Source organism: Mya arenaria, chromosome 3 (genome assembly GCF_026914265.1).
Source record: "Mya arenaria isolate MELC-2E11 chromosome 3, ASM2691426v1".
NCBI lineage: Eukaryota > Metazoa > Mollusca > Bivalvia > Myida > Myidae > Mya > Mya arenaria.
The window spans coordinates 58,887,098-58,914,762 of record NC_069124.1 but is presented as its reverse complement, the minus strand read 5'-3'; the positions used below and the strand labels follow the sequence as shown (position 1 = coordinate 58,914,762).

The window sequence follows — 27,665 nt, the reverse complement described above, 5'->3', positions numbered from 1 at the left end:
CTCCTTCGCCTTCGTTATTTCGTGTCTTCGCATTCGTTTCTTCGGCATCGTCCCTTCGCGTCTTCGCTCCTTCGCGTACGGGCGAATACACGCTGGTCCTAACAGAGCACCGTAACAAATAGCCGAACATTCACATATATATATTGTTTGAGTCATTTTTATTTGCTTCAGTTGTTGTGCATTCATTTTGAGGAGTGTGCTTTCAATGGACCGCCTGTGTGAGTACATTGCGCCAGTATGGGCACAACAGCTTGGAAATATACCTAAACAAAGAATTCAGGTAACTTTTTACCCGTATTTAAAAAAAAGCATTTCAAAGATATACTAATGTATACCTGAGCTTCACATGTATCTCATTTTACAAATAAAGTACCTTTAACGCTTTTAAAAGTTTAAATGTCACAGTTAACAGTATTTTTACAGAGGTAAACACATGTAATATAAATCACATTTGTTATACAAATAGAAAATTATTGAACACTTCAGTTAATAAAAATAAATACTGTTGTAATAGCCTTTAATACCAAACAATTTGACAACCAACGGACATCGGTCACTACCTATATGGAAGTGCCCATGATATATATGAAAAATACAACAGTCTGACCGAAATTGAATTAGAGGACAAAGAACGTATGTACAAGTTTCTCTAAATTTTCTACAGGATAATGACTTTCTCTAGGGATATATAATAGTAATATGAACTTATAGTAACATGAACTAAGGCGCTATGCTTCTATGGGCTTGAAGTATTATTGCCGGACACGTTTTAATTAAAGTTTACCAGGTAGAATATACAAGGAGTGACTAAATTAAACATTCTAGGAGTGAAAAGGAAACGTTTGCAATATAATATTATTAATTAGGTGATTTCATATTGGCCTAGTTATTTGTCCGAGGTTAGCTGTATTTGCCTGAGCCCGAAAGGGCCAATATGAAATCACCTAATTAATAAGTATTTTATTAATAAACTATTACCATTTCGGTCTAAAACATTCTTATTACTTACCTTTGGTTCCCATTGAAGTCGCAATTATCCCTTATTCATTCAGGGTGTTTGCTTTTCTAAACTTGACTTTGCTGATTTTGACATGCATCCTTTATATAGTGACATTGCATGTACTTATGAATAAAGCACACTGTACATTGCAAGGAAGCATGTCTTTGCTTCTTAATTTCGTAAATCGTTTGCCAAGTTTTCAAGTTTCAAGTTTTATTCATACTCTTGGCCCACATGGGCATGCCAAAACGTCATATGTTTCACCTTCGTTGTCCATTTTGTCGATGTACAAAATCATAATAGTCGTAAAATCCACCAACGGGTTAAATACAACTGTAATATCAAACTGTACAAAGTGGTTCAATCATTCAATAGGTTCAAGTATTCCAAATAGGTTTATACGAAGCACAACATTTTAAAACAGTCACAAAATGGCTACCTTTAAAAAAAATCCAGCATATTTCTCATATTAGGCGAGTTTCGACAGCCATTGAAAATGGCCCATTTCTCAAATCCTATATTAGACGAGTTTTGTAGCCAATCAAAACGGAGGAAACTCATATTAGTCGAGTTTTGTTGATATTGGCCGAGTTTGGTCGATATTGAGCGAGTTCTGGCATACATTGTCTTCAATTGTCTGGTATTTGTACCACAATTGTTTCTGTATCTCGTCAAATATGTAATAGTTGATTAATAATGTCTTATTTATTGTTGTAGCCGAACCAAACGTTACTTCAGCTTCCATTTTAGTCATGTGACGTCCCCGGATTCCGGGATGAAAGCTGATCACTGATTGGACAACGCTCTTTTCAGTCTTGGCTCCCTGGAGTGAGGACGAGAACCAGTCAATAGCCATTCAAATTAGCCGAAACAGACAATGATAAAGAAATAAATCACGTGACTGGAATTTGACACAATGGCGAAACCGGCGAGAACGTTTCGGATACAACAATAAATAAGACATTACAGGATACACAGACCTGCTAGTGATTAAACATTGAGGTTTATAAGATACATTTGGATAATATTTTAAATAGCATTATTCATTTCCCTTTGTTCGCGTCCCGTATATGTGTGTTAGAGGCGAACATCACCGATTTTCGGTGAACGCGATCTTGTCGGAAAAACACTTTTGATAAAAATTGACGAGTTTCTGAGCTCGCTGTGCACAAACGGTTAATAATAGCAAGAAATGAAAATGTGTTCTGTGTAGACAAATGTTTAAGCTGTGTCAGGGTGTACCATCTGGAAAAATTGGTTAAAGTTTGTGACTTTTATGAAAGTTCATAATGACCTTATACCAAGGTTGTGATTAGACAGCTGGATCCCTTGTCTATATATAGGGGTATCAATACCCCCAGCCACCCCAAAAAATATGTGATGTACCCCTCTGCACTTAATGATTGATTATCTTCCATTTTATTGGCTGAACACGGAGGTTGTATTCCAATTTATATTTATAATACAACTTACATTATAAGCCAATGAAATTGCAGAAAGGCAAATATGAAGTACAAGACTTAATCATTAAGAATTTACTTGTACATGCATATAAGCTTAAAAGTCGTTAGAAACGTTCTTATGAAAACAGTTCATTTATATGATTTTTTTAAATGATTTCAATGGTTAGATTGTATCGCCTACACAAAATGCCTTAATGTACATATGATATAACATCAATTAAGGCCACAGTTATCTTAACTTTATGCTAAATGAAGATTAATCTGGATAAATGTGCCAATACAGTTTCAAGTAATGTTAAGTTCAATGCAAAAAGAGCACCTGTTTCATCTCTAATTCAACTTTATTTTTTATATTCAGTGTTCTCAAAAAAAAACAGCTGCCGGTGTAACATTAAATTTTGACCCCGTTGAAAAGTGACCCATGTTACACCGGCCAAAATAGACGCTTTTAATTTGCAAAAATAAGTGAATTTGGTTTGAACAGTATTTATTTTTTATAACAAATACACATTTACAACATACACAAAAAATATTTAGAATTGAGGAGAAAGCCATAGGCTTGTATGAAACCCCTTTTCTATTTTCTGTAAACAATATAATAAATAAATTAATTAATTCCAGAAAAAAACATGTATATAACTATATTCTGTGTCGATTGGTGTATCGATAGTTAGAGAAAATGAAATAATGAATTATTAAATATGTTTAACATATGAGAAACTATATATGTCAGTATAAATCTGGTTGGAGAGATAATAAGTAAAATTTAAGAAGCTAATCCATTGACAAAGATAGTTGCGGATACAGAAGGTTACTAGTGCAATTGAAGTCAGATTATCATGTTACAAAATTACATATTTATTATACAAAATGTATGTGATCGCGTTGCAAATGTACTGTAGTGAACAGCTGAAGTATTTCGAGTTGAAGTAACATGATGGGGCTCTGATTGTTATTGTAGTCGAATATTGAGACAATAGGTAAAAAGGGAAAGTGAGAAGAAGATAGAAAGTAAGGTAGTAAGGTCGCCGAGCCCAAAGAATCGGTGTAGGCCTTGATGGAAACTCAAGTCGCAGTAGTAATTAAGTAACATATGGGGTGAAACGATCAGTTCCTTTAATAAAACGATGCACTTCGTTGCAAATAGCCACGTTTGACTGCTCGTCAAGACTGGAGTCACCGTACATGAGACGGTCAGTAGAAATAGGAATAAAAGCTTGAAGGTTTTCAACCATTTCAGATCTTTGTTCAGCGTAGTTAGGACAATACATTAAGAAATGTGCAGTTGTCTCAATTTCGCCACATGTACAGAGTGGGTCATCGATAATGTTTTTTTAGAAGAGATGTTCTTTCAAGTTGCTACAGTGAGTCCTTAACCTGGCATGCTGAATATTGAAAAAGCGATCACCACTGTAGAAATGGGGTGGAATTGAAGTTTTACCAAAGAGAACGCTGACTTTTGATTTAAATACTGATATGCTTTCTGAGTCGCGAATCTAAGGAGAGAGGTCGTTCCAGGACGCAATAGTAGAGGGTAGAAAAAACTTTGAATAAAACTGTGTACGGCATCGTGGAACACGAATATCCAGTGGGTTTCTTGTGTGATGTCGTGCCGCTTCTACTTCTGGTATTAAAGATGCTATGTATGCAGGAGTTAAGTTGTGTTTCATTTTGTAGAAAAGAGTTAATTTATGCATGAGTCTTCGTGAGCTAAGCGTAGGAAAACCTGTTTTGTAAGAGAGACCAGACTTGTGTTACCCGAGATAATTCGCAGTGCCTCTAGTTGGATTTGTTCCAAATTGTGTTCTTCAGCTTGAGTTAGGTTATCCCAGACGGCATCAGCGTATTCGAGAATTGGACGAACAAAGGTCGTGTACATTATTTCAAGAGAACGTCTATCAAGTGTGAATTTTAGTGAACGAAGTACATTGATACGTTTCCATGCCTTCTCTTTGATCTTATCGAGGTGTGCATTCTAACGACCATTGCTAGATAAAACGACTCCAAGATGTGTATGTGTGTTAACTTCAGAGATAGATGTATCGAACATTGTCAAGGGTGGATGTTGTGCTTTAGTATGCTTTCGAGAAATGACAAGCGATTCTGTTTTGCCTGGATTGAATGAAACCAACCACTGATCAGCCCATTCTGAAAATTTAGAAAGGTCGCTGTTTAACTGAGTCGCAGCGGAAACAGGGTCGTCGACTAGTACGTATAGACTGGTTTCGTCTGCAAAGAGACGGATGTTAGATTGTATATCTTCGACAATGACATTTATGAATATTACAAAAAGAAGCGGACCAAGGATTGAACCTTGGGGAACACCGGCTTGAATTGGAAGAGTGTCTGAGTAGTGTCCATTCAGGACTACGCATTGCTATAGACCATGTAAATAATCAGATAACCAATCGAGAAGAGATCCTGATATACCTTTTTGTGATAATTTGTGTAGAAGACCTTTGTGCCAGACTCTATCAAATGCCTTTGAAATATCGCAAAACACAGCACGAATTTCTTTACCTTTATCCATAGCTTGACAGAAAGTATGATATATGTACGAAAGCTGATTAACGGTTGAATCATTCGGAACAAAACCAGATTGCAAGGAAGAAATGCAATTGTTGGCAACGAAAAAGTTGAACATGTGCTTGTGAATGACCTTCTCAAGTACTTTACTTATACAACTTAACAATGAGATATGGCGATAGTTCCCAACTTACTGTGGGTCATTTTTCTTGTGAACAGCACATACATGAGCTAATTTCCACTTTTTAGGAACTTTGCAAACGCGAAGGGAGTAATTGAAAAGGGTGCATAGAGGCTTTGCTAGTTCAGTTGCCAATTCTTTCAAGACACGATTATTCAATTGATCCGGACCTGATGCCTTCCCAGTTGATAGAGATTTAAGTATAGAAAAAAACCTCTAATTCAGTTATCAAAATAGAGCTTAAGTTGTGTTGGTAATTATGGGGACGATATTCTGGAAGAACTTTGTTAGAGTCATCAAGTATTGTTTGCGACTGGAAAAAGTATTTAGAATATTGGCCTTGTCAGAATGCTCAGTATAAAATTGATCGTTGTGTTTAAGAATAGGAATGTTCTGGTTGGATGCGGAAGACCTCGTAAATTGCTTAATAATTTTCCACAAATTTGATAATGACAAGTTATCAGTTCGAAGCCGCTCTGCTAGTTTCTCAATGTGATTAGATCGTGTTTTTCTAATAAGTGAAATTGTTTCGTTACGTATTCGATTGTAGCTAGCCCAGTCTTGGTGTAGATTAGTCTGTTTCGCTTTGTCGTAAGCTCTGTTCCTTTTGCGTATGTTGAGCCTAATAGAGTTGTGCATCCATTCGGGATCAGATTTTCGAACGGTTATTATTTTATTAGGTATAGTAACGTTACAAAGTTCTAGAAGGCTAGTTGTAAAATTGTCAACAGAAGTATCAATACAGGTATCAAAACAAGAGTCCCAGTTGAATTCAGAAACATTTCCTCTTAACAGATCGAAGTTGCCTTGACCATATTGCCATATTCTCCTTTTAAAAGCCGAATGGCTAGGTTTAGAGAATTTGAAACAACAGTATATAGGACAATGGTAGCGCATATTTTGATCTAAAAAGGCTTCACCTACGCCAAACATAGTAACGAGTAATGGATTAGAGACAAGGAACATATCAATTAGAGAACTGGAATGTTCAGTGAAGTTAGTGAAATCCGATATCATTTGAGTCATCCCGAATCGCTGTACTATGCTTTCTACTTCCAAGCTAGAGGGATGATTCTTCATATCAAAGTTGAAGTCCCCTGTGATAATTACATATTGTATGTTGAGATTGAATGCAAGATCAATGGAGTTTTCGATGGAAGATAGGACAAGAGGGGGTGAATTAGGGGGACGGTAAAATGTACCAAGCAAGTGAATTTTAAGTAGAATAAGTAGTAGCTGCTCGAATTATTTACTTTTTGAGACAGTTCAATATGATGCTCAATTATTAAATATTTGCTGTAAATGTCTCACGTTTGAACAATTCACACAAATTTGCATATAAATATATATCTATGTATCTATATATATCCATCACAAGTGTCACATGTATTATTATATTTACATTTATACCCCACACGTGTCAAATGTAATATTACATTTACATATATCCATCACAAATGTCACATGTATTATTACAGCTACATATATCCATAACAAGTGTCACACGTTTTATTGCATTTACACATATCCATCACAAGTGTCACATGTATTATTACATTTAAATAAATCCATCTCAAGTATCACACGTATTATTACATTTACATATATCCATCTCAACTGTCACATGTATTATTACATTTACATAAATCCATCTCAAGTGTCGCATGTATTATTACATTTACATAAATCCATCTCAAGTGTCACATGTATTTTTACATTAACATATATCCATCACAAGTGTCGCATGTATTATTACATTTACATAAATCCATCTCAAGTGTCACATGTATTTTTACATTAACATATATCCATAACAAGTGTCACATGTATTATTACATTTACATATATCCATTACAAGTGTCACACGTATTATTACATTTACATATTTCTAGTTCCAATGGCATGGCGACCTAGGTTCATTAAAAGAAACTATATTTGCCTTATGATATATTTCTGCATTTATTTGTCAAGAATTTTTCATAATGTTCAAGAGTTTTATATGTACTTAATGTCTATAATTGTAAGAATTGGTGAGATTCTTGTGTTCTGGAACTTTCTTATTTGGTAAGGGCATACTTTGCTGATCAGGCCTAAAAAAATATGTCCGTTTCGGGTAACCCGACCCTACCTATAAAAATGCGCCGACCCTAACAATTTTTTTCCGTTTCTGAGCAAAACAAATATTCGTTAGCGAATAGAGAGTAACGAAGGGCGGATAAATGCAGATTTTAATCAGAAGTGTTGTTTATATGATAAAAAAAGTCAGGCAAATACAGTAATGTAGGAAAGGCTACCATGTGCAAGAAAACACTCTGAACTTACGACAGATTTTGAAAAAAAAATCAAAAAAAATCCCTACCTACCCTACCTAGAAATTTTGGGAAGGTTACCCTAAACAAACAATTTTGGCCTCATTGGTAGAATTAAAGTTTTTTATAAATGTTATCATGTCTTTATAAAAGTTTCACCATTACACCAGTGCTAGGATGTTGCTAAAAACTTGATTTGGTTAAATGATTGTGTATGGATTTCATTTCAATCTTTTGTGGAAATTATTCTGAAGGTGTTGTTAGATTTAAATGATGCGTGTACAATTGTGTTCAACGTTATCTGACAGTAAAGCATTTTGTTGTTGTCAAGTTCCGTTTGATGGTCGTACAACAAGTCCCTTATAATATCTTAATCAATAAGAATGATGTATTTTTTTCACAAGTAATTGGCTTTTTACTCAAAATATTTTTTTCCAAATGCCTAATTAAACCGTCAAAAATAAATTGTCATTCCAACAGCTAGCAAACGTACCAACTCCAATCCACGAATGGCTTCTCCCGGGAATCCCAAATGATTTCCACGTTTCCATTAAGAGGGACGACATGACTGGCAGCACCCTCTTGGGCAGCAAGGTATATTCGTTTATTTAAAGTGACACTCTTATTCAAAATCAATACATACACATGTATATACACATACATTTTGAGTGATACACCTTTAACTACTTACTAAATAATGCATTTATGGAAAATATTAGATACTTAAAACAAGATCGTAACCGTGTATTTAATAGCTGAAACGCAAAACAATATTAAATGATTGTTGAATGCTAAAATATTTATTGTGATCGACTTTAGTCTCATAAGGTAGATATTACATGTTTTCTGCACCTTTCTTTCAAATTAAACTCGGTATTCTTCATAAGAACCATTGTTGTCGACATTTATTCATCGTTTTTGGTACATCAAATCATTTGGATTAATTGTGGTAATTTTATTTGGGAGTAAGAGTGTATCTTTAATGTTCTATTTTGCTTTGAATTGCACGTGTTCATATAATGTATAATGTACAAATAAGATATATAATTTAGAGGCTTAGATGAAATTTAGCAAAAATATATGATGTTAACATTTAACCATATTTAAAACATATAATTGATATACAAAATATGTAAAAGTGATATAAAACAGTATTACACCATCGTTAGACGTTTTTGCTTTGTTTTAATACAATTGGAGAGTCACTTATTAGGAAAGTAGTTTCCGAAAAATAATTATAAATGAAGAGTTGGAAAAAATTAAATGCATTTACTCAGAATTGTACATTTATAAATACTAGAACAATATACATCATGTATCACACATTTAACAAGAAAAAGTATTATAATAACGATTTTGTCCAGTAATAACATCTGCTATTTAGCACAGATATTTTTATTATTCGTATATTATAAATTCTCCAGTTATTTAATATTTGGACATCTGTAAACATATAATTTAATAGACTGCTTTTGCTCATTGTTAAAAAAAGCATTCAAATAAAAACTTGTCAACATATTTGCCATTTTCTTTCATTGAATGATGTTCTTTTCCAAATTCATGTTTCTATCGGTTGTTGTCTGTGGTTTCTTGTTTTAAGCATTATGTCCGGATACAGTCATGTCATTGAGCTCGAATGAAAATAGTTTTATAGCCAAATGGTGATTTAAAATAAGTTTAAGCCATTTAGCAATAACAAACTGTTGACTGTCCCAGGTATCTATCAGTCCACACTGATATTTAATCATTATTGTTATAATTGTTACTATTGTTATTATTATTATTATTATTATTAGTAGTAGTAGTAGTAGTAGTAGAAGTAGTAGTAGTAGTTGTAGAAGTAGTAGTATCGTCGTCGTCGCTGTCGTCGTCACCATCCTCCCCCTTTTCCTCCTCCTCCTCCTCCTCCTCCTCCTCCTTCTTCTACTTCTTCTTCTTCTTCTTCTTCTTCTTCTTCTTCTTCTTCTTCTTCTTCTTCTTCTTCTTCTTCTTCTTCTTCTTCTTCTTCTTCTTCTTCTCATTTCTCTTCACCTTCTTCTTCTCCTTATTTAATTATTACTACATAAACGTGTATACAATTATAAAGATAAAAGAATGTCGATATAAGTGTGATTCAAGTTTCTCCATAAACGATGTAAGTTTTAAGAATGTACTTTTTAAACTTAAGCTGGACTATTTCAATAACATTAAAGTTATCGTATCCCCGTGTTTCTGTAGCATTTGAGGGAAATTGAAATGCAACATGATTTATTTATAGAAATCCCGTTCTACTAAAGTGCCATTAAACATAAGGTATACGTGTTTAGACCGATTTGTTATTAGACTTTAAAACCCAATAGTAATGTTTAATGATATATGTACGTACATGGAAACGCGCACAAGAAGTTCTTCAAATATCTGAACTGGGTGAATACCTAAATCGGAACACTTTCGGCACTATTTTTGAAATATTTTAGTTAGACTTGCACCACAACTACATAAACTTCCATCAGCATACTAGGATTCAAGACCAATTGGTTGATATAAATGGCATTTTTCAAGATACTACCAATCTGCATGAAAAGTACATTATTAACCGCAAAATCAAGGACTGCCATTTTCGTCCTCGGAGTACCTAAATATTGAACAGTTTTAGTTCGTTATTTATTTTTATGTATTCTTTTAGAATTATTGCTCCATGTTTTGTTTAAGTAAATTAATAATTTATGCTATTTCAAGCTTGTTTTTTTCTGGGCATTTTTGTCAGTAAAATTTGATGATTTCAGTAAAATACAGGCTGTAGCAGTATGCTGTGATTGTGACAAGGATAAAGTCTTTCCCCCGTATGCCATGTTTTGACATTTGAATATGAACAACTTTAAATGATAGCGGTATTTTAAATACTTACCGGAGAATCATGTTCTTTGGAACTTGTATCTAAGGCAAGCGTCTATATTGTTTAGAATCGTAAGTAAACTGATCTTAATCGGAAAAACACTTTTATAATGGGTGTTCCATATATAGGTACTGTTCCGATTTAGGTACTCACCCAAAATAGTTTTTTGCAATGTGTGAACAACAATTTCAGACTAGTAAACAGTTCGAATGGAAAAATAAAATGGAATATCGAATTATCTGTTTCAGGTTCGCAAGTTGGAGTTTCAGATGGCAGACTGTCTGGCTCAGGGGAGCAAGCACGTTGTAACGTACGGCAGCCTGCATTCCAACCATTGTCGTGTTGTTGCCACGTGCGCACGGGAACTTGGACTTCAACCTCATCTATTTTTTCGCACAGATGTTGAGGTCTTTCATTTTCGATGCAATTATATGTATTTCGACTTGACACGGTTTCAATTTATGAGGATCTATATACATATATGACTGACTGCATGGCATAGAGAGAAAGATGTAGATGTAGCCGTGTGAAAACATACGGCTGTCTCGCATAACAATAAGTTAATGCCTGTGTGAATGCGGTGTTTAATTGTTTAATAATAGAGAGGTTGTAAGACGCTGCGTGTACGCGCACGTGTACTTGTGGAACACTCAGCAATGTCATATCGGATAGATATCGGCTTATGGTCCAAATGTTAGAATGATCCGATGACTTTTATTTATAATATTATGCTTTCTGGTGGTTTATAGAAATTTATCAGTAGAATAAATTTAATATTTCACTGTTTGAAACAGTGGAAATATAAAAAAAATCACTGTTTTCAAATTTTAGCCCGTCCTCACGTCCAAACCATAATTAAGCGCGCTGGGGTTGGAGTACAATTTCAACAATGTCATTTCCGGAACGACGTTACGTTAGCACACAATTTGGCGCGCTTTGCTGAAAAAAACAAAAACAAAAACAAACAAACAATTTTACGCCAATTTTTTTTTTTTTAGGCATATAAAAAATGTCTGTTCATAGTTAGATTGCAAAATAGTTCACCTCGTGAACACCAAAAGTAAGTATTTCACTCGTGTCTATGCCACTTGTGAAATAAAGCTTGTGGTCCTCACTTGGTGAAATATATTGCGATCTTACACTGGAACAAACAATTATCAGCTATACATGGGTAATACCAAAATTCCTGTATGTATATACAAGCCTAAAACTTCAACATAACCACGGATTTCTTTTGGAAACCTCTCTAGGCTCAAAAACAACATTTAAGTAAAGTAATCGAGGAACAAAGAAATACTTATAATGCCGACTTAATACTCACAGTCTGATGTAAGATTTTACCCAATTATCGCGCCATTTAAGTTCAATTACATAAGTGTAATTCTTAAGCATTTAGTGTTTTTATTATAGATACCGTTTTAGTTCTACTTGTATAAGCTTGGCAAAACAATGCAAGTCCGACATCACTTCTGATATATTTCCGTAATATGAACGATATCTATTCTATATAGCTGAACAGACATTTTTCTGACTGGTTGGGCGTTATGTGTACTATGTGCACATTTAAAATGGCAGGTACAGTGGCTGGAGAAAAACGATCTATGTATTAGTGAGCGTTTACGAAGTGAGCTAATTTGCAAACTTTAACATTCTCTTTTTTACATGTGACGTATTTAATTTTAGGACCCATACACGATAGGTTGCGAGGGTAATTTACTCATTGACAGACTGTGTTCCGCCAAGTTCTACCTTGCCCCAAAGAAGTCACCGTATCTGACATGTCTGAAACCGCGCATGGACAAACTTGCGAAACACATAAGGTTGGTTCATGTCTTAAAATGGGTTTGTATGTCCACACTTAAAGTTGTTTTTGCTTTTATGGTTAAAACTGATTTAAAATTATGTGATATGATAAGAACATCCTGGTGTGCTTGTTTCAAATAAAGCAGCTACGGAAACACTAAGTGTACTTCCTAATGTCCACTTCATATTATGGTGTGTTGTTCAACATTCATGTCGCACTACTATGAAATAACGCAGCAGTATGGGGTGCATTATAATGTTGAAACATTCTATGATATAATTATATCTTTCAATTTTTCCGGCAAAATGTTTTACGGACAAATCGAACGGTCCCATAATGTTAACAGAGAATTCATCTATGACAAGATAATTTTAAACTCTCAATTTATTGCATCTTTTTTTAAAATTGGTTACATATATCTTAAAAAGCACTGAAAAAAGAATGGTCTCCGACAGTATTTTACCTTATACATAACGCCATACATGAACACACAATTAAAATGGCCACCTATGTATATGTCGACGCCATCTTTGTAATCTATCTGTAAATAAACAAACACACATTCCATTAGTACTTTCTTGGTGAATCTTTTAAAGAACAATGCGTTACATATTGAGATTAAAATGTATTTTCTTAGACGTGCACTTACTGTTTATATTTAGCAATTTTCTTAGCAATTAAAATCCAGTTTTGTGAACACATTGCACATTTTAAATAAAATGGTGTTTTTACTATTAATATGTGCTGAGAGAAAGTCGTTAGTTCATATTTGAGTTTGTCGTTTTGTTGATGTAAAAAGCCCATTAAATTTCTATGCAAGCTTTAATCTTTAACATTAAACACATATAAGTGGTATTGATGCACAGATCTGTAATTTAAGTACTTTTAAATAGAAGACTTTACAGTAATGATAAGTTTACAAAAAAGAGAGTAAAAATTGTTGCGCCGAACACATTTTTTACGCCATCAAATTCTATCACTCTCTCCAGTAATAAATGTTTGATTCTAAAAATGATTGGTTCAGATTTGTTGTTTTTCGATATTTTACAAATAATACATCTGTACATTCAGTCACAGAGTTTAATGACATTATACTCTTGTTAATATGATTAATCACTAAAACATTTACATACGTAGATACTATTTAATACCGTGTGCTCCGTGTAAGTCTTTCAATGTTAAAGCTGCACTCTAACAGATATACCATTTTTACACCTTTTTTATTTTTTGTCTTGGAAAGAGCACATTTTTGCGTAAATATCTGCAAACCAATGATATAAGATTGCTGACAAAAACATCAGGTCGTAGATTTTCATATTTCCGTTCGAAAATTAATGTTTTATGGCTTAAACCGTTATTAACGGTTTAAGAAAAATGCATAAAACATCAATTTTTGAACTTAAATATAAAAACCTGCGATCTAACTTTTTGTCAGCAGTCTTATATAACTGGTTTCCATGGATTTTCGAAAAAATTGGCTCGTTCCAAGACAAAAAAATAAAAAAGTTGTCAAAACATTCAATCTGTGAGAGTGCAGCTTTAAAACCCTCATCAAACTACCGAAAAAGTTAATTTATTAAGGCAATTTTTATTTCAGCATCTTGAAAAGATTACCTTTATTTATATTATTACCAAATATCATTAGACAACGACAAAACTTAATTATTGAGAAATTCTACCCATTTTTGTAATGGCCCTTGTATAATTTCAATGTTATGTTTTTTATCATCTATTTAGCATGTATTTTCTAGCTATTTTCTAATTCTGCACGCCAACATGCAACTGGTTTTCAACAATTACAGTTCGGAGACCGGCGAACGGTGTTATATAATCCCGTTGATCAGTGCTAATATCATTGACTTCTGGGGTTATATTCACTTGTTCGATGAGCTTGTGATGCAGGGGGCCCTCGAACAGTTTGATGACGTCATAGTTGCGATCGCAAGTGGAATGACTGCTTTTGGGCTCGCCATTGGCAACTTCTTAACTGGCTCCAAACTTAGGTATGACTTTTGAATTTAAATATATAGGAGTAGGATAACTTATAAAACTGAAAATAAGCAATTTATTTGAACTATTGAAATTGCAATTCTTCCAGCGGGGGTACGTTGTTGTTAATCGGGAATTAATTTTTATATGTATTTTTCAATAATTACTTTTTTTCTACAGTGGGCGAATTTTCGGTAAAATACAATGTCATTTCAGTGAGTTTGTTTGGCACGTGAATATAAGCAAACATTATAAAGCTTTTGGACTCGAGTGTCGTACAGCCATGTTCATTTTATTTTTAATAATATCACATATCCCTGTAGTTAAACAAGATGTATTAAAACATGTTCTGGTTGTTTTTAACGAAAACAATATTGATTTTCCTCGGAAATCCATGTTTGTGGGTCGGTTTTGGACTGTAAAGATAGTATGCCTTTCATAAAAGCATGGACCTCGGTATCTAAGTAAATAATAAGGCACGGGCAAAGTCAAAGTCGGAGACACACTAGTTTTAAGATATAACCTACTATATACATTTTAGCCAATGAAACGCCTGCCCGGCCTGTTAAATATACTATAAAAATCGTTTAAAACAACGTTTAGCGCCGGCTTTTTAGGTTCAGCTTACTTATATTCTGTTTAATCGTTGCCAAGTTTGGAAAGTCCAGTCCGTTATAGTGTCTTCTCTTTTGAAACACGCTGATTTAGCGTGTTGTACATCGCTTACTACATTCATTCAGAATATATTTTGTGACTTCAATCGAGCCATTGACAACAAAATACATTAGATCTATTAAAAGTGTTTTATTTTGTTTAAATTATGCTCTCGTTTTTTTATAAACATGCGCGAATAATTTCTTGTTTTTTTGTTTGTTTTATATTTGATTTACATTAAAACGTGAAACAACAGTACAGCAGCAATACACTGAGAAGTAATGGCAAGCGCTAATTTGTAATTTAAATTACATGATAATCGATTGCCAAAACGTTTAATCACCGACATGCGATGATCAAACGTTACGTTTATAAGAGGAGAGTGGAGCAGTGCATGAATTAAAATCACGGTAAACTAAATAACAACAATAAAGGAAACAGTACTTCAAAGTATAAACTGATGTTGAATCTACAACCTTAACTATGATTTCCGTGTTTTCAAGAATCATATAACATCCTGATATCGAAACGGTTTACTACATATACAGTTTAACATATTCAAACAGGCGTCAATATTTAAACATCCCACCTTTGGTACATAGGAATGCAACATGTTTGGGGTGGGGGATATATTTCACTCACACTCGGGCAATTCCCATTCGGCTAGTACTCCGGTAAGATCACATATTCTTTTAGTATAGTGAACAGATAGAATGTAACTCTGGTTAGAGCTACCCTTGTTCGTTAACATGCACCATTGTATAACACTGCCACGTGGGAACCCCATTTAACGTACCCCCGGAAGAGAATTAGTATTTTTATTGATGCGGCAGAGAATCGTATCTGCGACCCATTGATTAACAATCAAGTATGTAACCACTAGGCCACGGATCCGCCACGAATGCAGCATGAACACGGTTTTGCGCCAAGAAATAATTTGGGCGTTTTTTGCACCAAATAAATTTCAGCTTTGGTTTCATGGGTTTCAGCGATTTTGAACCTGTTTTGAAAGTTTTGCTTGAACATTCTTCCATATGATTCTTTCTGTTACAATGAGTTTGTTTAAAAAAATCATGCAATGCTCGACTTGACTGATACAAAACGTTTGATCATCGCCTTATTGTTGATAACGTTAAGCATGTATCTGATAATACCAATCAGCGAATACTTTTATTTTACCAGCTACTGTAAATTCAGTTTTTAATTTAGATTTAAAACCATTACCACCGAGAAAATCAGTCGCGCGTGTTTATCACGAAACAAGGGTATTATTTCAAGAAGAACTCATACTCTCAAATAGGATGTACCACAATTAATACCATTGTTTTCATTTACAGAAAAGGTTGATAAATATCGAAAACAATGGTACTTAATATGAAGGATATCGTGTTTAAATTGACAGAAAGGTGCAGAAAACACGGTATTTCTACCTTATGATTCGATAGTTGATTACAGTAAATCTTTTAGGACCCACCATTCATTTAATACATCTGCGTTTTCAGCTATTAAATACGGTTATCATTAACTAATATTTTCCATAAATGCATTATTTAGTAAGTAGGTAAAGGTATATCACTTAAAACGTATGTTTTCTATACACGTGTATGTATTAATTACAAAATTAATACGAGTGACACTTATAACAGAAATTCTTTAATTTCAAGGGCACCCATAATTATCTTCGGAAAGAATGTAAACGAAGCAATGCAAAACGTTAAAGGAACAGTTCGTTCCAATATATAGTAACTCTTAAAAGAACGTTGAGTGGGCTGAGCTTGAAAATCCCGCTGAATACAGGCCGATGAGCCCTTTCATTGGCGGAAAATATAGGTTGAATTATATTCTAAATACGTTTGCCTGTCAGTAAACATATATTTAGTAACTATTGGTTAAGAAAATGGCTCGCTTGTTGCGCTCGCTCCTCCCCTTAATCAATAAGATTGTACTTCATATCGTCTATTATCTTAAACGCTAATACTCAAACAGTTATCACAAACATCAGTTTATATCAGGATCCACGGGATGTCAATGTGTGATGACACCTACCATTTCCACTACCCGAACTGCCAGAAAATACTGGACACACTGGGACTGAACGTGCGTGCCGAAGATATTCTTGACATCATTGACGGACACAAGGGGCGGGGCTACGATATCTCTACACAGGAGGAACTCGGTATTGATGAGCTCATATATCTTTCAACAATCTTTTTTATGTTATTTAAATTTAAATTTGACAAATGATCTTCATTGGTAAACGCATTTCTCGAAAACCATTTCATATATATTTTACACGTTTATTCGACAGTGTTTGTGCACCCAGTTCTTTAAAGAAAGCGCAGGTATGCTAGGACGGATCCAGGAATTGACGTGGCGTAACTAAGGGGCAATCTTTTGACATTCGTCCCATCATCAGAACTGAAATTGAAATAGTTTTAAATGTTGGTTGGGAGTTTGTGGGTACTCCCCACAGAACATTTTAACAATTTCTAGTACGAAATGGTGCAATGTTAGCGTATATTATTACTTATTTTCTCCGATATTGACATAAAAAGAACTTGGAAGAGTTTAGGGGCTCGCTAGTGGGTATTTTACCCACATTTTTTTTAAATATTACGTCCAAAATGTAGGTGTCTGCGTATTTAGATGTAAATATTTTTGACATTGTAAACCGTCCATAAACATCATAGTAGTTTTCGATGGAAAATGGCCGAGGAGTTCAGAATGGTACTCGGAAAACCTCGGTCATTTTGTTTCGATGTGTTCCAATTTAATTTATAGATTAAAAAAAGAACGTTATACAGAATGTATACCAGCATTCATTTAAAGGAAATATAATCTACAAATTCAACCTTCTCCCAAAGGAATAAGCATTATTGAATGCCATTTTTATCAACGTTGAGGTGCTCAGAAGCGGCGAAATACCTTAAATGTTTCATTTATATTGAAACGATGATCTAAAAAAACAATGGCCAAACCTATTTCTTTTGTTTTTGAACACTTTTGTGTGATGTACGCATAGACAAACCTTTGTTCATGTATGCATGGAAAATTCTATCTTTGTTAATGCTTGCACACATGTGAGAACCTACACTTGCAGATACAAGCATGGACAAACGTACCTTTGTCGATGCCCTCATAGACAAACCTTTGTCCATCAGGTACATGGACATATGCACATATCGACACACTCAATCTTGTTAATGCATGCATGGACAAACCTACCTTTGTTTATGCACGTATCGAAACACGCAATCTTTTATATTGCATGTATGCATGGACATGTTACCTTTGTTTATTCATGCATTTGCAATAACAATGTTTTTGCACGTATGAACGATTTTGATAAAAATAATTTCAAAATGCACTCTCAAGAAAACAGTCTTCTTTTTTTCCAGAAGATTTCACTTACCCCAGCTAAAATGGTGAATGGAATAAAACAAAACATGTTTCCCGGTCATTATTCTTTAGAAAAAGTGACCCCATTTCTATAAATTATTGACTCCCCAAAATGTGTTACAGTTCAATTTTGCCGATCTACAGAAACCAGAGCGTATGCAAGCCAAGTAAGACCACTCTATTTTTCTATAGATCGTCAAAATAGCGCTCTTAACTTAGATGGTGTTTTTGGTGCATTTGTCAGAATCGATCTACGTAAAAGTTATGAACACAGAATTTGAAAACTCCTCGATTGTAATTGGCACAGACAAAATGCAAACATTAATATAAAATAATGAAAACAATTGTGTCTCTTTAATAGTGAGATTGTAGTTTATATAAATATATTAGGTCAACAAGTCTTAGTAGTTCAGCTGGTACTGCTGCAGCTATTGCTCTTGATACTTCTACAACTATTACAGATAATGAGTATGATGCTTACGATGTTGCTACTACTACTTCTACTACTACTACTACTACTACTACTACTACTACTACTACTACTACTACTACTACTACTACTACCGCTACCGCTACCGCTACCGCTACCGCTGCCGCTGCCGCTGCCGCTACTGCTACTGCCGCTGCTGCTGCTGCTGCTTCTACGACAAAATATTCACTGCTACTGCTGTTGCTGCTACTGCTACTTTCACTACTACAACGATTGTTATTCTTAAGAAATAGAGACGCGGGTCATAATATTACGACTCCTCAGCACCAAGTCAAATGATACCGGGAAGTCGTTTTTTTATATTGAGTCGATATACAATGACCCGGGTGTCACCTTTACTCTCAGCTGTATACTTTGATACTCTTTTTATCTACTCGACATCATTCTTAGGCTTATATCAATGTGATAATCATGCTGTTTTTCCCGCTTTACAGACTATATTGTGTCGGTAGCAAGCAGTACGGGAATTATGCTAGATCCGGTGTACACGGGGAAAGCGGCAATAGGACTGCAACGGGAACTGAATAACAACCAAGACATGTTCAAAGGAAACAGAATACTTTTTTTACACACTGGTAGGTTGCCAACCCTATTTCTAATACAGTTTACTAAAACAGTAAAAACGTTTTGTAAAGGCAATACATATAACACATACTTTTCGTCTGACTCAAAACAGTCCTGATATTTCTGTCTCTCATATGCACTGGTCGTCTTGCTTTCTAGGTGGTGTGTTCGGACTCTACGATGGCAGAATGAACGATACCTTAAAAGGAAAACGAAGCTCGACTGATCAAATATTTGGGTGGAAAAACTTGGAGGATTTCCCCTCACAAAGTTAATTTCGTCTGTCTCTTTTGTATGTTGGTATTAATAAAAAACAATAAAGTTTCCTTTTACTATGCAACATTTGTCCATTAAGATGCACATATTTGCACGGATGCAGCCATATGTAATTAATACAATTTCTATGTCCTATTTTATCATATTATGCATATTTCATTTGAGGTTTTTAAAATGAAAACAATTTAAACTACGACTTTAAAGCCCCACTTATTAATACATTTACATTAAATACATTTGTAAAGCCCCATTTCCCAATACATTCACATTAAACACATGTGTAAAGTCCCATTTCCCAATACATTCATATTTAAACTGTTTTTTTTCGAAACTTGTTCCAATTTGGACATTTTATTCATTTATTTGAGAAAAACAAAACATAAAAATCAGCAACAGACAGGTACAAATTAACACATTAGGTTAAAGAGGTCTGGTTTTTGGAAAATCATTGTTTCAACACTATCCAAATCACCATACGCAGTTAACATTGTCGTTCTTAATTATATTTTGAAAATAAAATTACTTGAGCATAACTTTAGTTATTCAGTGCATACATGGTAAATATAATTAGTGAGTCAAATTGTGCGTTTCCAAGTTTGTAAACAGCAGATCCAGTTTCCCTTAAGTAACCTTTAAGAACGAGAGAAGCCTACATAAAGTAAAGCCGATAGGAGGACACCATTTATGGGAAATATATAAGTAATATTACTTATAATTCACAGGTAAAAATATGGACAAAAACACATTAATTTCTACAGTTTCGCCACCAACTTCGAAGTCTCGAATGTAAAATATACCGCCCTTTGCTCACTTAACGTGTAACCCTTGTTTAGTTGCGTATTTGGTTGAACATTATAATGGTAAAACGACATATGTTCAGTGAATTACCCTCGGATATAATGAGAGGTTCCGCTAGGGCAATCGTGCCTTCGTCGTCACATGAAGAAGCGAAGACGCGAAAACCGACAGTAAATGAGCGCATGAACGAAGGTGAAGACGCGAAGACACGAAGGTGAAAGTACATAAATAACATCCTTCCGCTTTCGTGCCTTCACTCCTTTGCCGTCGTCCCTTTGTTTCTTTGTCCCTTTACTCTTTCACCTTCAACACCTTCGCTCCCTCGCCTTAGTCACTTCGCTATAGTTTATCGTTAAATAACATGGCAAACCTTATTTACAAACCGATCAGAGTCACCGCACGTGCTCAATCGGCATTACAAACAATATATGTATTCTTGATTCAGGTGACTTTAAGACAATTTCGGATATTAACAAAAATCACCCAACTAAACTCGTTGCCTTTTAAGAAGAAAATATGGAGATATAATAGAGCGAATTATGATCATTTGAACGAATTAATCAGAATTACGGATTGGTAATGTTTAAAAAACGAAAATATTGAGAACTCGTGTTTAATCTTTTCACATAAGCTTACCGAGCTTTGTGCAAAATGTATACCATTCAAATTTTTAAATTTTAAACCAGATACACAGATAACCGACGTACACGTCGCCAACGTAATAGACATAAATCAAAGGCAAGACATTCGGGTAAACAATCTGATTGGCAAACATATAATCATTTAACGAATAAAGTTAATATTATTAATATGAAAATATATGCCGTGGAAACGTTCTATTGCAGCTTTGGAACATCTTAATATGAGTTAAGCACAATAGATCTTAAGGTACCACACCCCTAATGGGCACCATTTCAAACTATGATCAGCTTGATAATTTCTTAATGTGTATCATTTCACAGAAGCTAATATATATGTGTAAAATGTATTTAATTACTTTTTAATGAACATACAATATTAACTTTTGTAAATAAATGTTAGCTAATGAAAACAAAGAAGAAAAAAAAATATGTGTGGTTCTGGCTGAATTCGAACCACTGCATTGAAACCCTTAAAAGATTTTTAGTCCTGTGCTTAACAACATAGGCTAAAGCATTAAAATTGAAGAGTTTCAAGTGGAGGTTTTCATTGGGGGTGAGTGTGGGGGGGGGGGGTGCTACCTTAAGAAGTATTGGAAAACTGTAAAACTTTTAGCTAAAACCCACACCTTAACGATAGTCTGGCAAATTTCGTGGAGGGCCATTTCCTTATGTTGTCATAACTTGTGGCCCAATCCAAGTGTATAATAATATTGTTTGTCAAAACAAGTTACGTGTGTATATTATATACAATAAAATACGATTTAACTAAGGCCCTTGATCGATTTAGAAGAAACACCGGAGGAGTGCTGGTATCCGTTCGCGGTGCTCTTGTTGTAAACGCATGGTCTTTAAGTTACAGACGATTTTATGTAAATGTGCATTTACTGGCATATTTTTTAAAATATTTATAAAAACAGCGACGATCGGTCTGATAATCATTGTTCAAAATATTCACATTTCCAACTCTGAGTTTACAGTGGCTTTCTGATGCGTGAGAAGATACATTTAGTTCTGCACGTACCTGTATATAAATTTTATTATTTGATAAATATATCTACTGATGAAGGCGTTATTAAGGTAGTAAACTTTACATGACTTTTATTGTTTGTGTGGTTTATTTTTTTCATATTATTTGATAATAAAATTCCATGAGCGTGAATATTTTATGTGCAATATGTTTACATGGGGAGTTGAGAAAAGTGAATATAGAGTGTTTTCAGGTTTGAAAACAGCAGATTCATCGGAGGTTTTTCTGAGGTAACTCAAGTAACTCTTTTGTTCCGCTACTTATGAACATCAAATAGAAGACAGAGAGATGCCTTAAAAAGAAGAGTTGATAGGACGACAACATTTATGGGAAATATATAAGGAGAGTTTGTTCGCTTCGCTCACTCCGCCTATTATGAATCATTAAAATGTTACTTCATGTCATCTAGCTGTTAATTATAACAGATACAACCTAGATGTGAAACCAATGAAATTACAGATAAAATCATTATTAAGAACTAGGCTAAATCATTAAGAACTAGGCTTAATCATTAAGGGCTAAATCATTAAGAAATAGACTAAATCATTAAGAACTAGGCTAAGTCATTAAGGGCTAAATCATTAAGAAATAGACTAAATCATTAAGAACTAGGCTAAGTCATTAAGGGCTAAATCATTAAGAACTAGATTAAGTACTAGGCTAAATCATTTAGAACTAGGCTAAGTCATTAAGGACTAAATCATTAAGAACTAGGCTAAGTCATTAAGGGCTAAATCATTAAGAAATAGACTAAATCATTAAGAACTAGGCTAAGTCATTAAGGACTAAATCATTAAGAACTAGGCTAAATCATTAAGAACTAGGCTAAGTCATTACGGGCTAAATCATTAAGAACTAGGCTAAGTCATTAAGGGCTAAATCATTAAGAACTAGGCTAAATCATTAAGAACTAGGCTAAGTCATTAAGGATTAAATCATTAAGAACTAGGCTAAATCATTAAGGGCTAAATCATTAAGAACTAGGCTAAGTCATTAAGAACTAGGCTAAGTCATTAAGAACTAGGCTAAGTCATTAAGAACTAGGCTAAGTCATTAAGGGCTAAATCATTAAGAACTAGGCTAAATCATTAAGAACTAGGCTAAGTCATTAAGAACTAGACTAAGTCATTAAGGGCTAAATAATTAAGAACTAGGCTAAATCATTAAGAACTAGGCTAAGTCATTAAGGGCTAAATCATTAAGAACTAGGCTAAGTCATTAAGGATTAAATCATTAAGAACTAGGCTAAGTCATTAAATGCTAAATCATTAAGAACTAGGCTAAGTCATTAAAAACTAGGCTAAGTCATTAAGAACTAGGCTAAGTCATTAAGAACTAGGCTAAGTCATTAAGGGCTAAATCATTAAGAACTAGGCTAAGTCATTAAGGGCTAAATCATTAAGAACTAGGCTAAATCATTAAGAACTAGGCTAAGTCATTAAGGGCTAAATCATTAAGAACTAGGCTAAGTCATTAAGGGCTAAATCATTAAGAAATAGACTAAATCATTAAGAACTAGGCTAAGTCATTAAGGACTAAATCATTAAGAACTAGGCTAAATCATTAAGAACTAGGCTAAGTCATTAAGGGCTAAATCATTAAGAACTAGGCTAAGTCATTAAGGGCTAAATCATTAAGAACTAGGCTAAATCATTAAGAACTAGGCTAAGTCATTAAGGGCTAAATCATTAAGACCTAGGCTAAGTCATTAAGAACTAGGCTAAGTCATTAAGAACTAGGCTAAGTCATTAAGAACTAGGCTAAGTCATTAAGGGCTAAATCATTAAGAACTAGGCTAAGTCATTAAGGGCTAAATAATTAAGAACTAGGCTAAATCATTAAGAACTAGGCTAAGTCATTAAGGATTAAATCATTAAGAACTAGGCTAAGTCATTAAGGGCTAAATCATTAAGAACTAGGCTAAGTCATTAAGAACTAGGCTAAGTCATTAAGAACTAGGCTAAGTCATTAAGAACTAGGCTAAGTCATTAAGGGCTAAATCATTAAGAACTAGGCTAAGTCATTAAGGGCTAAATAATTAAGAACTAGGCTAAATCATTAAGAACTAGGCTAAGTCATTAAGGGCTAAATCATTAAGAACTAGGCTAAGTCATTAAGGGCTAAATAATTAAGAACTAGGCTAAATCATTAAGAACTAGGCTAAGTCATTAAGGATTAAATCATTAAGAACTAGGCTAAATCATTAAGAACTAGGCTAAATCAATAAGAACTAGGCTAAGTCATTAAGGGTTAAATCATTAAGAACTAGGCTAAGTCATTAAGGGCTAAATCATTAAGAACTAGGCTAAGTCATTAAGGGCTAAATCATTCAGAACTAGGCTAAATCATTAAGAACTAGGCTAAATCATTAAGAACTAGGCTAAGTCATTAGGGGCTAAATCATTAAGAACTAGGCTAAATCATTAAGAACAAGGCTAAGTCATTAAGCCTAAATCATTAAGAACTAGGCTAAGTCATTAAGGGCTAAATCATTAAGAACTAGGCTAAATCATTAAGAACTAGGCTAAGTCATTAAGGGCTAAATCATTAAGAACTAGGCTAAATCATTAAGAATCTCAACTTTTGAGAGTGTTTAAAGGTCCGCAAACTGCCACTATTCGATACACAATTTCAGCGCCCGATTTTGCGGTGACAATGTCAGCCAATGAGGTTGTACTCCTAGTCAGTTACGCTCACTCCGCCCATTCTTAATCAATAAGATTTTAATTTATTTCATCTAACTGTTACAAAGTTTATTCATCAAAACTGTATGTTTTCCCTTAGGATGACGTATTTATATTCAATAGGAGATTATATACATAATAAGCCATTTTGCGTAGATCTTCAGATTGATCTGTGTTTAATAAGCTGTAAAAACTAAATTCATGAAGTTGGGCGTACTTGCTGGGCCACTTATATTAAAAATATGCTATTTATGTATGGCTTTAGTTATATCTGGATGTCTCAACATGTTGGCGAAATAAATATATTTAACAATACATGTATGCTATTAATGTATTGCTTTGGTTATATCTTGATATCTCAACATTTTGGCGACATAAATATAATAAATATATATCCAGATATAACCAAAGCCATACATAAATAACATATTCTTAATGAAAGTAGCCTAGCAAGTACGTCCAGCTTGTTCAGATCTTGTTTTAACATTTATACCACGGCAGTACCATTTCTCATAATTTCGTTGAGGTTATCAAGGTTGACCTCAATACCTCTATTTGAACAAAAGTTATTTTTTAAGTTTAATTGTTGTTGTAATTTGGAAACTCGATCTGCATAATTAGCTACGTAATCTGCAAATATGAGGTATATAATATCTGGTTTTTCAATAGTTTTGAAGAACACAGAACCGCAATTTTCCAGTAAAAGGGTTTATAACTCATTTATAAACAGGATAAAGACTGTCGAACTTGACTTATTCCCCTGTCTTGTATCGATCTTACATGGAAACAAATTAGTAGCGCCACCTGGTGTCTTAACACATGAATTAAGGTTATTTAACATAGTTTAAAGAACCCTTAGAAAACGTCTTATGGTAACTCTTTTAAACAACTTATATAAAAAATGATACACTCGTTAAATCAACTTTCGTTTCTCGTTTAAACAATTTTCGTATCTTATCAGAACGACATATTGCCCATAAGATGGGATTAAGTCGTGTAAACGAGTTACATAATCTTAAACGAGATACCAAGTCCATATAACGAGATACGTAAGTAATTAAAAACAAGTTGCTAAGTCGTTTTATCGAGAAACATAAGTCGTTTTAACGAGATACGTAAGTCCTTTTAACGCGATAAAAAATAACACACAAAAAATGAAACTTAGTGTAAAAAAAACACTTACATATTTGTACGTTGTCACAGTCAGAGTATAAAAGGCTTTAAAATAGTCAACTTGCGCAAGCTTGCAGAATGTTTTTCATCTGTCACGGTGCAATTTTCAGACATTTTGGCACCAAGGATGCCCATGATAGGGCTAGCGTATCTTCGCCCATACACGAAGGAGCGAAGACACGAAGGGACGACGGCGAAGACACGAAAGTTACCTTCGCTCCTTCGTTATTTCATGTATTCGCATTCGTGTCTTCGCCTTCGTCCCTTCGCTCCTTCGCCTCTGTACGTTCATGTCCTCGGCGTCGCCCCTTTGCGTCTTCGCGCTTTCCCGTACCGGCGAATACACGCTGGCCCTAACGGGACACCGTAACAAATAGCCGAACATTCACTAATATATATTGTTTGAATCATATGTATGTGCTTCATAAATCTTCAGTTGTTGTGCATTAATTTTGAGGAGTGTGCTTTCAATGGACCGCCTGTGTGAGTACATTGCGCCAGTATGGGCACAACAGCTTGGAAATATACCTAAACAAAGAATTAAGGTATTTAATATAATTATTACCCGCTAATAAATATATTTATAAAATGAAATATTGTTTATCTGAACTTAACAAGAACATCATTATACAAAGTACCTTTTACGATTTTAGAAGTTTAAATTTCACAGTAAACAGTTTTTTTTACAGAAATACATTTAACACCAATCACATTTGTTATACAAATCGAAAATTATTTAAAGTATAAAAAGATACACACTGTTGTAATATCTTTTAATACCAAACAATTTGATTACCAACGGACATCGGTCAGTATCTAAATGGAAGCGCCTATTATGAATATGCAAAGTCAACAGTCTGACAGAAATTGAATTTGAGGACACAGAACGTTTATATAAGTTTCTCTAAATTTTCGACGGGATGATGACTTCCTTAAGCAAAATATAATCGTAATATGAACTAATAGTAACATAAACTAATGCACTGCCTAATGACTAAGTGAAACATACTAGGAGCTATAGTGGAACGTTTGTCATATATGTAAATACACACATGCATTAGAAGAATATGAAACAAACAGAAAGTAAATGAAAATGATCACATAACAATAATGATTGCACAGAAAGATTAATTGTATTTTTGTCCTAGACTCGAATGGACACAAATCCATTTAAATATGGTAGTAAATCATGGCCAAATATTTACTTAATTACTAATAATAATGAAACAAAAGGATCCCTTACCCTGAACAATGAAGACATTTTTGATTGTACATGTTTAATGAACTTTTCGTAGCCAAGCAACTCTGACACTACATCTGCAAAACATCTCAATGAGAATACAGAATATCTTCTTATTCGTTTGTTATAAAAATAAAATGACACAAAAACAGTTAAAACAATGATTTAAAAACTTATTAAAAGCATATTTGAAATGATAAATGAATTTGACCAACATCACGTCAGCAGTTTCATAATGAAAAGGAACTAAATTTCAGTTCATTCATATTTGACACGCCTTGCTAAATTCAGGCTTATACAATCAAACTTCTGTTTTACACAGTTTACCGAGAATCCTACTTGCACACATGTACTCTTTACAAATTTAGATCATCTACAGTGTCTCTTTCGTCTTGCCTTCCAACAAAAAGGTTTATTTGTGTTATATCTGGCGGGAAACAAAAGTGTTTTTTTTTTTTTAAAAGCTTTATGTTTAAATTTTCAAGATCTTTAAAGGCCCAATAAGTTTTAGAAATGTAAACTTATCTTATGGTATGTAAATCAAAATGACTTCTCTAAACCTTTTTAACATC

At 34.0% G+C, this 27,665-nt stretch overlaps 1 protein-coding gene across 3 annotated transcripts; it reads left to right on the top strand.

Annotated features, from left to right (window-relative positions):
• Positions 1 to 205: 205 nt before the first annotated feature.
• Positions 206 to 19,548, top strand: LOC128227996 (uncharacterized). 3 transcript variants are annotated; one of them, XR_008259880.1, is made up of 9 exons: positions 206 to 280; positions 7,960 to 8,073; positions 10,603 to 10,761; positions 12,038 to 12,174; positions 13,961 to 14,161; positions 16,814 to 16,977; positions 18,324 to 18,367; positions 19,125 to 19,265; positions 19,414 to 19,548. XR_008259880.1 is itself a non-coding variant. In XM_052939004.1 (9 exons), the coding sequence occupies exons 3-9, from the start codon at positions 8,044 to 8,046 to the stop codon at positions 19,527 to 19,529; spliced, it is 948 nt and encodes a 315-aa protein (XP_052794964.1). In that variant the 5' UTR covers positions 212 to 280; positions 1,718 to 2,002; positions 7,960 to 8,043; the 3' UTR covers positions 19,530 to 19,548. The 3 variants fall into 3 exon arrangements, 2 of the variants coding, with proteins under 2 accessions (XP_052794963.1, XP_052794964.1); XM_052939004.1 differs by lacking the exon at positions 18,324 to 18,367 and adding an exon at positions 1,718 to 2,002 and having other exon boundaries at positions 212 to 280; XM_052939003.1 differs by lacking the exon at positions 18,324 to 18,367.
• The last annotated feature ends 8,117 nt before the right edge of the window (positions 19,549 to 27,665 follow it).